General features: G+C 33.5%; 1 protein-coding gene across 1 annotated transcript; it reads right to left on the bottom strand.

Moving 5' to 3' along the window:
- Window positions 1–9491: 9491 nt before the first annotated feature.
- Window positions 9492–10448, bottom strand: LOC106800211 (olfactory receptor 5D16). Its single transcript, XM_014779641.2, has one exon. It carries the CDS (start codon window positions 10446–10448, stop codon window positions 9492–9494), a length of 957 nt encoding a protein of 318 aa, XP_014635127.2.
- Between the last annotated feature and the right edge of the window lie 7178 nt (window positions 10449–17626).

Genomic DNA, 17626 nt, shown 5'->3' with positions numbered 1-17626 from the left:
GTCATAGTGCATTATGAGACTACATCCTGGTGTCATATGTGAGGGTCCCGTCTCGTATTGCCATTCTGAAATATCATGAATGTTTCTTATGACTTCTCCCTTTCTTATAATATTACAAAATCTTCTAAATTCTTGCAAGTCACAGTGACTAAAGCCACACCAGAATTCCTTTAAACACTAGAAAGAAAATAGACCTACTGGTCGGAAATCTATATGATAGTTTATACTTATTAGACACTTGTTATGTGTTACAACCTATTCTAAATATTATACAAGTATTAACTTATTTAATTTTCATGACAACAAGCCAAGAGAAGAATTCTGCTTTTATGCTTATCTTGCAAAGGAAATGATGGCGGCACAGACACTGAGTTGTAACTTGGACAAATTCAAAATAAATGGCAGGAAAAGGCCCCACGCTGCTCTCTGATTTTTCCCCACTTAAATGACTGAATGGGGAAAAGAACAGACCCAGAGCCAGCTCTTAGGCTGTATGTTCCCTAATGCGTGTCCAATGTTGGAAGCCATCAAATGGGATCATTTTAATGATCTGTTCCAGGTGTGTTCTTCTTCTGACTTTATAACATCAGTCTAGGCCGCCGTGTTCTCCTTGTTTCTGTGTATCACTGGGTGTACACAAAGAGTTTTTAACGAAAAGTAGTTTCAAGTAAATCAATGATTATATTATCAACCACCATACAATATGTTCCTAAAATTGATGTACCAGAGACTGCATCCAAGGCTGAGGAGACTTCTGGTTCTCCATTCCCATAACATTTTTCACAATTAACAAAAGAAAAGAAAATCTCTCACCAACCCATGTTTGGTGTATTAACCCCATAAGTAGAAACCTGTTGGTCAAAAAAAGGAATAACTTGGAATACTGCTCTTCTTAAGGCTGTCTTTGATTTTTTTATTCCTCAAATAAGGCACCTTAAACCCATAGCATGTCTTTCTACCTTTTTCTATCTCATAATATTCCTTTTAGATTCTCTGTTCTTTGTTGAAATGTCTATTCAAATATTTTGCCTGTTTTAATAATTGCATTTGACTTTCTTTTCCACCATGTGCCGCTTAACAATGGAGATGAGATCTGAGAGATGCGTCGTTAGGTGATTTTGTCATTGTGCAAACACTATATAGTGTACTTACACAAACCTACATGGTAAAGCCTACTACACACCTAGGCTATATGGTACTAACCTTATGGGACCACCTCTGTGTATGCAGTCCATTGTTGACCGAAACGTCCTTATGTGGTGCATGACTGTACTCTAGTTGTAAGTGTTCTTTTTATATTATTGGTATAAAACTTTCATCAGACATGTAATTTGTACTTTTTGTTCTTAACTTTAGACCTATGATCCATCTTGAGTTAGTGTTTATGTTTGGTGTGAAGTTTAGGTTTCAGTTCACCTTTCTTGCATGTGAATAGTCAATTACTCTTCACTATTTATTGAAAAGATTATCCTTCCTCAATAAGTAGCCTTGGTAACTTTGTCAAAAATTGATCAACCATTAATGTCTTTATTTTTGGATAATCAATTCTATTATATTGATATATTTGTCTACCTTATGCCGGTACCAATTACCATGTTTTGTACTTTTCAGTATTAAGTACTGTTCTCCTTTCATTAAATTCATTTCTAAGTATTTTTTTATGTCATCATGAATCACATTGTTTTGTTAATTTCACATTCAGGTGTTATTTGCTACTATATAGAACTAAAATTGTTTTTGTATATTGATTTTGTATCTTGTGACAGTGATAACCTCAATTACTCTAGTGGTTTTTGTATGTGTATGTGGAATGGTTAGGATTTTCTACTTAAAAGATCACATAGTCTATGAATAAAATGAATTTTACTTCAAATCCAGATGACTGATTTATTAATCTATCTATCTATCTACCTACCTATCTATCATCTATCTATCTATAGATCTATCATCTATCTATCTATTTATCTATTATCTATTATTTATCATCAGTACTGAGAGTGGACATCTGCATTGTTTTTTACTTTAGGAGGAAATCACTCATTACCTAACCATTAAGTGTGATGCTAGAAGCAAGTTTGGTAGGTTGAAGTAATTTTCTCTATTTCTCCTTTTTGAAAATCTTTATTTTAAGTGGATGTTGGATTGTGTCAAATATTTTTCTGCATTTACTGACATGGCCATATGGTTTTTGTCTTTTATTCTCCATAAATTACGTGTTACATTAATTGCTTTTCATATGTTAAACCCATCTTGCATTCCTGGGATAGATCTCACTTGGTCAGGATTTATTATCCATTTGTATGTATTACTGGATTTATTTTGCTAATACTTTTGCTGAGAATTTTTGTGTCTACAACTGTAAGGAATATTGTGTTGTTTTTTTCTTTCCTCGTGTTTCTTTTTTGACTTTGTTATCAGGGTAAAACTGGCTTAATAATATGAGTTGAAAAGAGGATCTCTTCTATTTTTGACATTAGTTAATCAACAATTGGTATTTTTTTTACATAGATGTTTAGTAAAATTAACCAATGAAGCCAGCTGTGTCTGGATATTCATAGGAGGGGAGAATATTTTAATTACAAATTCAATTTGTTTACTTGTTATATGTCTATTCAGATTTTCTATTTCTTCTTTTGTCAGTTTTGGTAATTTTGTCTTCTTAGGATTTTGTCCATGTCATCTAAGTTGACTAATGTTGTTCACATATGTTGTTTGTAATATTCACTATAGTCATTTTAATTTCTGCAAGGTCGATATCTGTCCTGATTATATTACTCTGTATCTTGCCTTTTTCTCTTAGTAATTCTAGGTAAAATTTTCTCAGTTTTATTGATTTTTCAAAAATCATACTCCTCTTTGATTTTCTTTATTGTTTTTCATTTTTATATTATTGGTGTATGCTCTAGTCTTTATTATATCATTCCTTTCATTTTTGTTTATTTTTGGTTCATCATTCTTCTTTGTACTTTCTAAATGTGGAAACGAAGGTTCTAGTTTTGAGATATTTCCTCTCTCCTAACATAGATAAAGTCCTAAGTTCCCTCTAGGAACTTTAGAAGCATATTTTAAAATTTTATAGATTGCGTGTCTTTTTTAATTCAATTCAAATTTTTCTATAATTTCTCTTGTGCTTTCTTCTTTGACCTTTGGTTTATTTTTTATTATTTTTTGTGTGTGTGTGAGGAGATCAGCCCTATGCTAACATCTGCCAATCCTCCTCTTTTTGCTGAGGAAGACTGGCCCTGGGCTAACATCCATGCCCATTTTCCTCCACTTTATATAGGACGCCGCCACAGCATGGCTTGCCAAGCAGTGCATCGGTGCACGCCGGGATCCGAACCGGTGAACCCCGGGCTGCCGCAGCAGAGTGCGTACACTTAACCGCTTGCGCCAGGCCGGCCCCTGACCTTTGGTTTATTTAGAAGTGTGTTGTTTAATTTAGAGAGTTTTGTCTATATCCTAGATACAAATCCTTTATCAGATGTGTGCTTGGAAAGAATTTCTTCCATTACGTGTCTATTCTGTGTGCTTGGAAAGAATTTCTTCCATTTCGTGCCTAGTCTTTTCATTCTTTCAACAGTGGTCTTTGAAGAACAAAGTATTTAATTTTGGTGACATCTCACATCACTTTTCTTTTATTGATCATGATTTGGAATTCATATCTAAGAAATATCTGTCCAATGTGAAATTACAAAGAATTTTTCTTATGGTTTCTTCTGGAAGTTTTATAAATTTGATATTACATTTAATTCTATGCTCATTCAAGTTAATTATTTTATATGATGTGATTTATGGATCGAAGTTCATTTTTTTGCATATGGATATTTAAATGATCTAACATCTTTTGTTAAAAGACTATCTTTTCTCCATGGTACAGATTTTGTATTTTTGTGGAAAATAATTTGATCATTTAGGTGTGCATCTGTATTTGGATCCTGCACTATTTCATTGATATATATGTTTATATTTTTAATTCCACATTTTCTTAGTTACTTTAGCTATAGGGTAAGTACTGAAATCATGTAGTGAGATTCTTCCAATGACTGTGTGACTTTCAAGATTGTCTTTTCTAATTCCTACTGTATAAATTTTAGAATCAGCTTGTCAATTAATTTAAAAATCCTGTTGAGATTTTGTTTTTTGCTTTTTGCTTTGTTTTGTTCTACTTTGTTTTATGTTAATGTATCCATGCATGAGATATTTTCTAGTTTTTTATATTTAACTCAATATGCCTTTATAATGAAGAAGATATCTTCAGATAGTGCAGAGATTTGTTTTGTTATATGTCCAAAATGTCAATCTCTATCTTTAATTTGGGTGTCTAGACTATTTATAGTTAATGTAATTACTTATACGGCTGAATTAAATCTACCATCTTTATACCTTAACTCCCTTTGTTTCATCTATCCCTTGTTTCTTTCCTTTTTTGTCCTCTATTGAAAGAATTTTTCTGTAATTCCACTTATTTTTGCCTCCTCTATTTACTTATTATCTTTACTTTTTTAAAAATTATAATGTTTTTCTAGGAGTTTACAATAAGCTTTTTAGATAAAGCATAGGTCTTCTATGGATCATAAAACTGTTAGCTTCTAAGTCCTCTCTTATCCCTCATGCTATTATTATATATTTTACTTTTACAGACTGTAAATGCCTTTTCATTACTATTTTTTTCTTCAGTCAGTTTTTTAGAACAATTAAAAATATGAAAGAGAAAATACATTTATTCATTATGTAATTACCAGTGTTCATTTCTTTGTGTAGCTTTAATTTTTTGTCTGGTAGTATTTTCCTTGTCCCTAAATAAATCATTTTAATATTTCTGGTAGTACACACCTATAGGTAATAAATTCTCTCAGTTTTTGTTACTCTTAAAAAGAAGTTTTTTCTTTCACTTTTGAAAGATATTTTCACGTGTATACCATTCTGGAGTCTGATTTTTTGTTGTTTCCCTTTTAAAATTTTCAATTTTCTGTCGCATTTTCTAACAAAACAATCTACTGTAATGCTTATTTTTTTTCCTTTAGATTAGCTGTTCTAAAGTGGATTTGGTTTTGTACCCAATTCCGCCCTCCCTGCTCCAACAAACACGCAGGAGACAGTTGATACTGTTTGGACTATCTTTGAATACCACAACTGCAAGGGAGTACTGCTGGCATCTAGTGTGTGGAGGCCATGGATGCTGCTAAACAGCCTACAATGCACAGGATAGTGCCTCCCAATAAAAATTATCCAGTGAAAATGTCAATATTCCTGAGGTTGAAAAGTCCTGCTCAATATGTAATGGTTCTTGCATTCAATATTTTCTCTTTTACACTCTTTTCTTCTGTGTTGTGTGTGTGTGTGTTTTCTTTCTACTTTGTGTTTTCTGAGCTTCTTGGATCTGGGTTTGGTGTCTTTTGTTAATTTCAGAAATTTCTTAGCCATTGTCTCTACACATATTCCCTTTGCCCTGACCTCTTTCTCTTTTACTTCTGAGTATCAAATTATAATTTTTACTATTTGATATTGTTACCCAGCTGTTAGATGTTTTCTTTTGTTTTCTTCACTCTTTTTTTGTGTGTATAGTTTTGGATGTTTCCTATTGATCTATCTTTAATTTCACTAAATCTTTCCTCTGCTATGTCGAAGCTATCGTGCCCTTTAAAATAACCTTTATCTCTGTTATTTTAAAATTTTTTTCTAGCGTTTTTATTTCATTCAGTTTTATAGTTTCCATGACTTTGTTGAACTTTCCCATCTATTCATTCATGTTGTCTACTTTTTCCACTAGAGCCCATAGGAATCATATTTATTTTAGATTGTTTGTCTGCTGTTTCTAATGTCTAGGTTGTATCTGTATCTAATTCTGTTAATATTTTTGTCTTTTCAAAATGAGTTGTTTTCTTCTGCTTATTTATGTTGCCATATAATTTTTGCTTAAGAATGGATATCATTTGTTGGACAACAGAGACTGAAGTAAATGGTGTTTTTGCTTGAAAATTAACTCACTTCTTTTTCTTAACATTAAGTATAGGAGTTGAGCTGGGCTTCAGTGTTATTAACACTATGGCCACCTCAGTGCACCGCAAGCTTCAACTTCCTCTAGTGTTACCTTATATTTAGGATGGAGGTTGGCTTATAATGTATTTTCAATATCTAATCCACTTTAAACTTTAAATCTTCCCTTTACACATGTAACCCAGAGAGGATCTCTCTCCTGATTCTTCCCCCTCCCCTAACAATGGAATGCTGTTACTGGTAACTCTAGGCTTGTGTTAGTTGGTTGGCCAGGGACCCCAGCCATCCAGTGGGCTCCAAAATGTTTAAAGTTTGCAGAATATTTAGCTTTTTGTGCTGTAAAATTGGGAGCAAATCTCTTTCTAGCTTGCTGTCTTCTACACTTAAGCCAGAAGACTGATAATATTGGCTTAAGGAAGATTCAACTAAGTGAACTTATAAAACATTTTTTAAAAATTGTCATTTAGGTGTCCGGCCCGGTGGCATAGAGGTTAAGTTCACGTGCTGCATTTTGGCAGCCCGGGGTTCGCAAGTTTGGATCCCAGGCGCGGACCTATGCACCGCATATCAAGCCATGCTGTGGCGGCATCCCATATAAAGTAGAGGCATGGATGTTTGCCCAGGGCCAATCCTCTTCAGCAAAAAGAGGAGGATTGGCAACAGATATTAGCCCAGGGCTAATCTTTCTCAAAAAAAAAAAAAAATTTGTCATTTAATAAATCAGAGCAAAGCTTTTTTATAAAATTCTAAGATTAAGAAAGTGAATTTCTCCAATAATTGCACAACAATTTCATTTTAAAACTAGAAGATTACCAGATGCACCTTAAATAGCAAATGAAATGCATATAATTATACTTAGTAAATTATTAAAGTAAATATTAATGATAAAGGCTCATGAGGTTTTTGACTTAATACATGGGTGATGTTAAAAAATACTGAGTCACATTCCTATGGCAAAAAAAATCACAGTCGTGTTCCTTTCCTTCTTTTTGTAATACAATCAAATTTAAGTATGCTGAAATCTGTATTATTCCAGCAACAAAAATATTTATCTATAGATAGTTTTACTAATTTAAATAAAAAATAAAAATAAAATTTGTCTTGATCAACATCATTAAGAGATGCATTTCTAATGACATTTTATTGTTTATCTTTGAAAAATTTACAAAAATGTGTAACATATTAAAGTTATTGACTAGAAGTAAGGTAATGATCATTATAATGATAATTCAGTGTAGATAAAAATAACTTAGAACTTTATCAACAAAGGAAATAAAAGGTCAATTTACATATATTTTTGTTGCAAAATATTATACTAGTATGATTATTAAAGGATATAATTCTGGAGAGTAAGTGAAGTTAAATATACGTTCAAGGATAAAAGAAATGATGTTGAATCTGATGCTTTACTATTTAAAGTCAATTATTATGAACATAAGATAGTCATGGTGTGCATTGGATATTAGATTTTTATTTTTCAATTAAATTTATGATGAGTTATTTTGGAAATCAAATGAAAATTCTAACAGCTATATAGATTTTTTAATTAATTTATTTAAGAAGCACATGAGTCAATGAAGATTGAATTACACGAAGAAAAATCATGCTCTATAGCAGGTATAGAAGTTACCAAAGATAATGTGAAATCTAAAGTCAGAAAATGAAAGACTTGAAATTTTATATCAGTATTTAATGAAAAGTCTGAAGGCCTGCAGGGTTGAAGTTTCAAATGATTGTCTTGATTATGTCACCCATTAATTTTAAAACAATAATCAGAGCACTTGTACAATATGTATCTCCATTTCCTCAGAATAAAAAGTAACAGGATTGCTTCTCTGACTTCACAAAAATTTAGGCATCCTTTATCAAGATAGAAAAAAACATAAAGATTTATTCACTGAGAACAGATCAGTCATGACTGATTCCAGCCAAGACCAATAGAACTTTTCTACTACTTATACATGATTGTTCTGGTTCAGTTAAATATCAAGTAAAAGACAATGTGCAGAAGAAGATGGTTATTTGTGAACATATAAAACATATCCAAATATTAACCAGAAAAAAAGGTGATATTAATTTATCATTTCAAGTTTAAAACCATGTAATCATTTCTAATTATTTCATTGAACCAATATAAAATTGTAGCCCTGCTTTCATTTTACTTTCACAAAAACAGCTAGAATTTATTCCCTCAGTGTTTTACTGACTAAATGTGGAATTTGTTTCAGACACAAACAGTACAAAATAGAAAACATGTATAAACAATTCAAGCAAAAATTAATGATGGAAGAGAGAAAAGAAAAGATCAATATGATGTTATAAAATTTCCAAAGTAGATACCTGTGTCTAGGAGGGCATCTTATAATAAATATGACAATTGCTAGAGGAGAAATTAATCCTCCCTCATATACACAGTAATCTAGGTTTGATTTTTTCTTTGTTTAGATTATAATTAAATATTAGAATTAATTTAAAGCAGCCATCAAGACAATGGAAAGCAAATAGCTCTCAATAGTGACAACAAATCCATTCAATTATTTTATGAAGACTGCCTAGAGAGTCCTGATGAAGAAAATTGAGATATACACTAGAACAAGCTGACATATGAATTAATAATATATTTATGCAGATTGGTTGGTAATAGAAAGGAAGTGTAAACCATAGAACGTGAATATATTTTTTTTTGTTCTCATTGTTTCAAGAAGCATGCTAATATTCCTAAACGTCTTGTAAATCCTTTCATCCTACACACTGGAACTCTTTCCTGAGATAATTTAGAATAATAGCTACAATTTATGCAAATTCTCACTCCCTTGAGCACCTAATAAGATACTTTGTATGCACATAGCATAAAATAGTAGCTCAAAATATTTGTTGAGTCATGGACTTAATTGTGTACTCACCTCTTCAACATTGTTCACGCTCTTTACTCTTGAATAAACTACCGTCTTGTAAAAACTTGCCTATTCTTCAAGACCAAGTTAAAGAAGCCTGCAATTATGAAGCACTCCCTCTGATAGCCACAAATGATTTTGCACTCTCTCTCCCAGCCAACCTAATTATTATCTTTACTAACAAGCCTGGATTGTGAGGTTTTTGAAAGTGAAGCTATATCTTTTCTTGTCATCCATTTCACTAAATTTAAAATATAAAAAAAATTTTCTAGCACCTACAGTCTATCAGTTATCAGGGAAGAAAGGATAACAGAACTAGCATTTATTGCACATATACAATATACCAGATATATTCTCTACATTTTCTTTTGTTCCACACACCACTTTTTGAACTAAATCATATTATATCATTTTTGTAAATAAGATGGAGTCAGGATAATTGATCTTCTCTGGTTTATACAATCAGAGCCAGATATAGTCTCTTTAACCTAAATCTCATGTTCTTTCTTTTTGAAAATCTAAAATGACTTTCGAAAACGAATTCGATACACAGTTTATTCAAAAATCAGAAAGGTGTTCTGCAAAAACTGAAGTAAATATTTACCAAGGCATGCATTCAATATGAAAATTTGTTTTCATTATTTTCCTGACTGTATCTTTGACATCCTTATTTCTCAGACTGTAGATCAGAGGATTCAACATGGGGATCACTACTGTGTAAAACACAGAGGCTACTTTGACTGTGTGCCTGGAGTTTTTGGAGTTGGGCACACAGTAGAGAAAGAGGATGGTGCCATGAAAGATGGTGATGGCAGTCAGGTGGGAGGCACAAGTGGAGAAGACTTTGTGGTGCCCATCAGCTGAATGCATCTTTAGCGTGGTGACAGCGATGAAGACATAAGATGTGAGAATGATGAGCAGTGTGCTCACCTCATTAAAAGTGGCCACAATGAAAAGAAACAACTGGCTGAGATAAGAATCAGAGGTAGAGAGGGAAATCAGGGAGGACAGCTCACAGAAGAAGTGATTGATTATATTGAAACCCTGAAAAGACAGTTTGATAGCAGAACACGTGAGTAGCAAAGAACATGCTACTCCCCATGCATATGATACAACTACTAGCATGGCACAGAGTTTCTGGGACATGGCAACTGTGTAGAGCAGAGGGTTACAAATGGCCACAAAGCGGTCATAGGCCATCACAGCAAATAGAATTAATTCAGTCACCACAAAGGTGCAAAAGAAAAAGAATTGCACCATACACCCTGAAAATGAAATAGTTCTGTCTTCTGCAAGCAGATTCACCAGCATCTTGGGAGCAATGATGGAAGAATAGCAGAAATCCACAAATGAGAGGTGGCTGAGAAAAAAGTACATGGGGGTGTGTAGTTTCGGGTTAATTTTGATGATCACAATCATTCCAAGATTCCCTACGACACTGAAGCTGTAAATGGCCAGAAACACCAAGAAGAGAGGGATTTGCAGTTCTGGGTAATCTGAGAAGCCCAAGAGAGTGAATGTGGCCCCAGCAGTTATATTTCTCTCTGCCAGAAACATGGTTCCTGATGGTAGGATCTGAAAATCAGTCTTAGAAATAATACATTATGGAGAGTGATTGACACATGCAGCATGCTTAACTATCCCATGTGTAGAGCATAAGGTGAGACAAAATGGATCTGTATTATAATCCTGGTAGGTGTTAAGTATCCAAGACAAGAATATCTAACATTTCAGAAAATAATTATTAGTTAACTTTACTTTTTCAAATTTATGAAACTTAATTCTGTTCATGTTCTGAAATATAACTTTAAACACAAATGTAATAATTATGAAGTCAAGAAATTTAGGTGGTAACATGTAATCAAATACTCATGTAAGGCGTTCTAATCTCAGTGATTTCATGCATTCTGCAAAGAAAGGTCTAGCAAAATGAAAAAAATATTTTTTCCATCCTATGATTACTAATGAAAAGTGAAGCATCTGAAATAACTTCTATAATTAGACTAAATTTCTATAAAATTATGTGCATATATTTTGAAATAAAGAATGGTCTGTATATTTCCTTATATCTATATTTAAAATATCAGTTTAGTACTTTAACTTTTTAACAGTTTAGTACTTTAACATTCTTATTTTTGACTACATAAGTCAAAAATCAAAGTAAATAATTATTTGTGTTTTTTCATAAAAAAGATCTATTGAACTGCCTTTTTCTACAGGTAAGCACACAGTAACCTGAAGAAGCCATGACTTGCCCAATGACACATAGATATTGGATGATCAACCTGCAATCAGATTCTTAAATTCCCAGACATGTACCCGCCTCTCTAGGCTAGACCCTGATCTACTTTACAAATTGAGATATTTATATTTTTATTTTATAAAGATCACATTTTTTTTTACAAATTCTTTTGACTATTTTAAAGAAAATCTTCACACTATAAAACTATGGAAACTAGCCCAATGAATGTGTTGAGGGCCACAGAGCTGTTGTGAAGATCTGCATCAAGATGAAATGTAGAGAACGGAAGTTAGAGAAACATCTTTGTCCAGAAATAAGTATGATAAGTACCCTTAAACATTGAGAGAGACTTTTTCCTTTTCTAGACCTTATCTCTTTCTGTAAAGCTCCTAGAATACTCATTCTGTGCTCCATTACCTGTCAAGAATATGGATGAAAGTTAAGATGTCTCCACACTCTAAAGACATTTATGATAAAGGAGTTCTTAACACAGAGAGAATGGTGGGATTTATCAAATTGGTCCCGAGGTAGAACCCCCAGTAAAATTGAATCTCAGATGATAAAGAATTTCTTCTATAAGTATGTCTGAAATATTGCATAGACGTGCTCATACTAAAACATTATTCATTGTTTATCTGAAATTCATATTAAATTTAGCATTCTGTATTTTTGTTTGCTAAATCAACCCTATATGCAGAACAACTCAGAACGTTATGGTGAGGAACACATCCCAGTTCCCCTGAAACTTTCTTCTTTCTAATACTGTAAATCAAGCATACCAGGAATTCCCTCAATTATAGTTCTTTACAATGAAGATTTTCTTCTCAGACTATTATTTCTGGTATGGTCATCTCTGTTTCTGCGAATATAGAGCCAGATGGTTCCAGATGTCTCAGAACTAAAGGTCAGAGGCCCCATATAGAGAATTCTATGGCCTGAGACTTCTCAATGGCCCTGTATATTCAGATATCCAAGGATCTAACGATCAATCAGAAGGCAATGATTTCCAGTCAATTATCACTATTATGAAATTATTTCTTAAATCACTTTTTCAGAGTTTTTCAGCCTTGGCACTATTGACATTTAGTGCTGGATTATTTTTTGTTATGGGGAGCTGGTCTCTGCATTGTACCATGTATAGCAGCATTTCTGGCTTCTATCCACTAGATGACAGTAACACCCTCATCCCTAGTCCCACCAATATGACAATCAAAAATGTCGCCAGATATTGTCAAACGTCCTCTTGGGGGCAGAGAGGGTACATAATCTCTTGTAGTTGAGAACTACTGATTTATTTCCTTGATTCTGGTAAATTTTCACATTTCTTCTGTTGGCATTCAACTTAAAACTAATGTGCTAATTAAATATCATGGTTCCTTATCTCCCAAATGATGTTATTATATGGATTAAACGATTTGTATTGTCTTGGAATCTGGGAAGTGTGTTATTTAAAACCTTCTTCCATATTGTTTCTTCCTTTTTCTTTTCTTTTTTCCTTTGTGAGCCAGTATATTTTTTTCCATGTTCTAAAATCTCAGAGCAGGTCCTGTTTATTATATTTCTCCAGAAGGTTCATTTTCTTGCTTTGAATTCAATTTTAATTAAATAACTGACTATTCTCCCTTGCACAACTCTTCCACAAAATCACAGAAACTCACAGACATATACCTGAGAACTCTCAGGGCCCTTCTATTCTCCCACTCTCGGGAAACAGTGGTTCCAGACACTGCTATGGACGAGCTCAGCTAAGCCAGGCCTTCTGTACAAAGCTCTGTAGAAAGAGGGCACTTCCTGTTCCAGACATTTAATGTTTAATGGTGGCTCAAAAGTTTCCCCAAATTACTTTTCCCATGAAAAATTGACTGAACCTAAGGCGTCTCCTACATACCTTACATGAAAAAAATATATATATTTTCTCAGAGCTAAAAACAAACCTCTTGGGGCCTGCCCGGTGGCTTAGCGGTTAAGTGCGCGCGCTCCGCTACTGGCGGCCTGGGTTCGAATCCCGGTGGCGCATCGAGGCACCGCTTCCCCGGCCATGCTGAGGCCGCGTCCCACATATAGCAACTAGAAGGATGTGCAACTATGACATACAACTATGTACTGGGGCTTTGGGGGAAAAAAAGGAGGAGGATTGGCAATAAATGTTAGCTCAGGGCCGGTCTTCCTCAGCAAAAAGAGGAGGATTAGCATGGATGTTAGCTCAGGGTTGACCTTCTTCCCAAAAAAAAAAAAAAACCTGTTATTGGAAAAGGCAGCCCCTCTCCTGCCTCTGGAGAGCTAGTCTGGGGGAGATGCTAAGACTCTTATATCTACTTCCATTCCCTGTGCCACCAGGGCCCTAGAGAAAATTGCTTGCCTTATTCTCTAGAGGACTTAAAACAAACAATTAAAATTAATGATTGTTTTATGATGTAATTCTGGATTCTTGGAAAACCTGGTGAAAAACAACAGCAGCTTTAGAAACATTTTATACAAAAGTTAATTGAACGTTTGAATGTCTTCTCCTCATACTCCATGATCGTTCTCATAGTCTCCCCAAATTTCTGTGTAATAAAAAGTCATAGCAGAAGTTATCTTTTTTGTTTACTCAACAAATATTTTTCTCTTCTTTAGTACATTGCTTTGTTCTTTTTAAATTTTTTCTAGCTTCATTAAGGTATAATTGACAAATAAAAATTGCATGCATTTAAGGAGTAAAACCTGATGTTCTGATTTACATGTGCATTGTGAAATAATCACCACAATCAAGCTAATTAACATATCCATCACTTCAAACTACTATTTTCATTTCTTTTGGTGAGAATACCTAAGTTCTACCCTCTTAGCAAGTGTCAAGTATACAATACAGTATTGTTAATTACAGTCACATTAGTATACATTAGATCTTCAGAATTTATTCGGCTTGTGTAACTGAAACCTTGTACCCCTTGACCAAGGTTTCTCCATTTCCCCCTCCTCAGATGCTGACAACCGCCATTCTACTTTCTGCTTCTATGAGTTTGACTGTTTTAGAATGCACATATAAGTGAGATCATGCAGTATGTGTCTTTCAAGAAATATTTCTTAAGTACCTACCATGTCCCTGGTCTCTGTAAGGCATCACTGCCCCCTGGTTACACTAACCACACTGAGGGGGTGGGAAGACCCTGCTCAGGTTCCTCGGCTACTTCGCTATGATCCTGCTAACGGTATTAGGGGCAGAGCATCTCCCCGTATATATTGACGATGGGACTACAAATGGGAATTTGGTTTCTCATTGTCCCCAAAAGATGCTACATTTGGCTAGAACCAGTATATTAGAGTTTCTAAAGTTATTGAAAACATCCTGGATACCCGATAAACAAATATATTGTATACTGTTCACAGCGTGATTTTACCTTTACTTCTAATTTATCATAAAGCTTTCATCCAGAACTCTGCAGTCTCATAAAATACCACATTGCCACAAAATTCTTGATTCTGTCCTCTCTATCACCATTGTCATTTCTGTAGATCATATTTTTATTATTTTACACTTGTACTGTTCAACAGTCTCCAAGTTGTCTTTAAGCCTATAGATTCACCCTCTTATATCTCTCTGCCACACTGCCACTAAAATAACTCTTTTCAAAGGCAATCAACTTGTATTTAGATATTTGTTTGAATATGCATAAAATATCTCGGGAAGTATAAATTAGACATTCTTCACATGGCAGAGAGAAAAGAAGAAGTGGACCATGGGAATATATCACTTATTCCAAAAATAAATACATTCAATAAATGTAAACTAAATTAAAATAAACAAGTGAAAGCTGTAATGAGCAAATCATACCCCAGATTGTAAATCTGAGGGACTCATAGTCACTTATAGGTGCATAGTCAAGTTCCTAAAATTTATTCTCTTGTTTTCTCTGCTAAACTTATCCTTGTCAAGGTTCTGTACAAATTTCTGTCTCCATAAGTATGTCTCTTTTCTATCTCTATCTCTATCTAACTGGCCATCTATCTATCCATCTATATGCTGTTTTACATATCTGCACATTTATGCAATGTCTCATCAATCTAGATACCCTTAACTTACCACTTATCTCCTTCATCCACAAAGCAATGCTGAGTCATGAACCTTTCCAAGAAACCTTTTCTAACTTCTCCAGACAAAAGTCTTCATTCTTTGAAAGTCACAATTTCTGTTAAACACCCTCTATTCATTGCTTGGACCACAGTGTGTTGTGATAACAGTAGTTATCAGTCTATATATTTATACAACTTCCTCTCCAGCTAGAGTGTGATTTCCTGGATATCATGACCAATCAGTCTTCCCCTTGTGTATCCTCCTCACATATTTCTATGTCTACTCAAGAATAGATGCACACATATATGCGTATTGTTGAAGCAGAATCCTTAGCTTTATTTTCTTCATCTGAAATATTTGGGATGACTCCGATACTCCACATCACGAGTAATAATCAGCTCACTGTTCAAATCCATGTATTCATTGCTGCAGCCAAACCAGGATCTCCATTTTAATCTAGTCTTCTGATCCTTCTTCTATGCTATACTGACCTTTGGCCTGTAGTGTAAGGATCAAATAGTCATGGGCTGGAAAGCCTTGATTTAGCTAGGAGAATTAAATTTAAAATGCAAGATGCAATATGGACTCAATTGTTTCATTTTGTTTTGTTTTTTCCTGACAGAATTCTAAAGAAAAGCATTGGCATTTGAATCCATACTATGTTTCATCTATTTCTAAGATATATTTTCACTTGTTATAACATCTCTGAGGTTGGATGTATCTTACAATTAATGGTAAAGAAATAATTGTCTCACAGTTGAATGAGTAAAGATTATTTCTGGGCAGACATTTAGTGATGGTGAATTGTATAACACTTGAACCATGAAATGGTAATGGACACAGAGAAGAAGAGTGTGTGGTGAGAAACGTTTCAGAGGTGGCATTCCTGAGAAACTTGGAAACAGTGTTCTCATCTATCCAGTTGGGATAATCATGGAAACGTTACATCTAATTTGAAAATAAAATGATGTTTACTCCTGTCAAAGTCCTGTCTTTCAAAATAAATGCTGTGGATGAAACTGAGGCCACAGAGTCTAGTGGATTTGTCTAAAATCACAGATAGCGATATAAGCAAACCCTGCTGTAGAATAGCTTGTAGTGTTTTTGTTATTTGTTTGCTCATTTGTTTTGCGTGTGCCTCAGCTAAATATCATTCCTTGGTGACCTAAAAAATCAAAACAAACAAATAAATACTGATATGGATGATACTAACTTTAAAAGTGTAAATTATATTCTGCTGTGGTCTGGCAATATCTTGAACAAGCTCCAACTCCTATATTTTCAAAAATAATTCTGCTTAGAATGCATATACCATCAAAGAGATTCTAAAATAATTAAACAAGTAGGTAGATGGGAATAAAACTTCAGAATATGGGTCATATTAACCTTTAAATCTGTTTCCCCAGTTCCTAAGTTGGTTATTTGTTGAAATGTTTAATTCAATTTTTAAAAATTTCTGAACATGACTTTTTGCTGGTTATTGATTATTCTTTCCAAAAGCCATTTTTAATCTGGTATGAGTAAATAATCACATGATTGAGTTAATTTACTTCTTGGAGTGTGAATATTAAATAAATCAACTGCTATAGAAAAACATTTGCAAGGAACTCTGCAACTTGTTCCCATTAAAAGTGATGTTTAATTTTTGTTGTTAATAAATGTTCTCCCCTCATGGCAGATTATTGTATCCAGCTGGAGGCACAATGTAGTTCTGTCCATTTAGTAATATGGCAATGGCTAATAGAAGACAGGTAGTATATTTTACAATCTTGCATCATACCAATGGTCTTGCAGAGATAATTTTGCATTTTGAATGTTAAATAACATTATAAAATAATATATCCTTTACTCTTTATTAAAGAAGATGGAGTAGGAACTGTGGGATATTATCCAGAGTCTAGCAGAAAGATCAATGTTAAGAACATAATGTGTTAAAGAATTTAATATATGTTACTGGATATATTACATACCAATAGGGAAGAAAAGGATTCTCAATAAAAAGTGTTGTAAACATTACTATATAGTTTGGGAAGGGGAGCTGGACAATAACTTTGTAAGTACTCATTAATTCAGCAAATATACACAAAATAAATAAAAACCAATAAATTTAATATTTATTAAAATTTAAGTAAAAAATCATACAAATATGAGATAAAATATAGAATGGAGCAGGAGTTATTTTCACCGCATTCATTTTTTAAAAGTTGCCAAAAATTGAATATAGAACATACAAAAACGTAAACTATATATAAAAAGCATACCTAATGCATAAAATTAAATGGCATACCAGATTATGATACTTTGCAAATATTATACTCAGAGGTTAATGTTTTTAAAATGTAAAACGTCTTGTAAATTATTATGAAAAACATGAATGCCCAGTGGAAGTAGGAGCAAACTCAACAGACACCTCACATAAAAGAGTTTAAAAACCATTGA

Source organism: Ceratotherium simum, chromosome 34 (genome assembly GCF_057802395.1).
Source record: "Ceratotherium simum simum isolate JZ-2026a chromosome 34, ASM5780239v1, whole genome shotgun sequence".
Lineage (NCBI taxonomy): Eukaryota > Metazoa > Chordata > Mammalia > Perissodactyla > Rhinocerotidae > Ceratotherium > Ceratotherium simum.
Note: the sequence above shows the minus strand (reverse complement) of the source record. Positions and strands in the feature narration are given on the sequence as shown.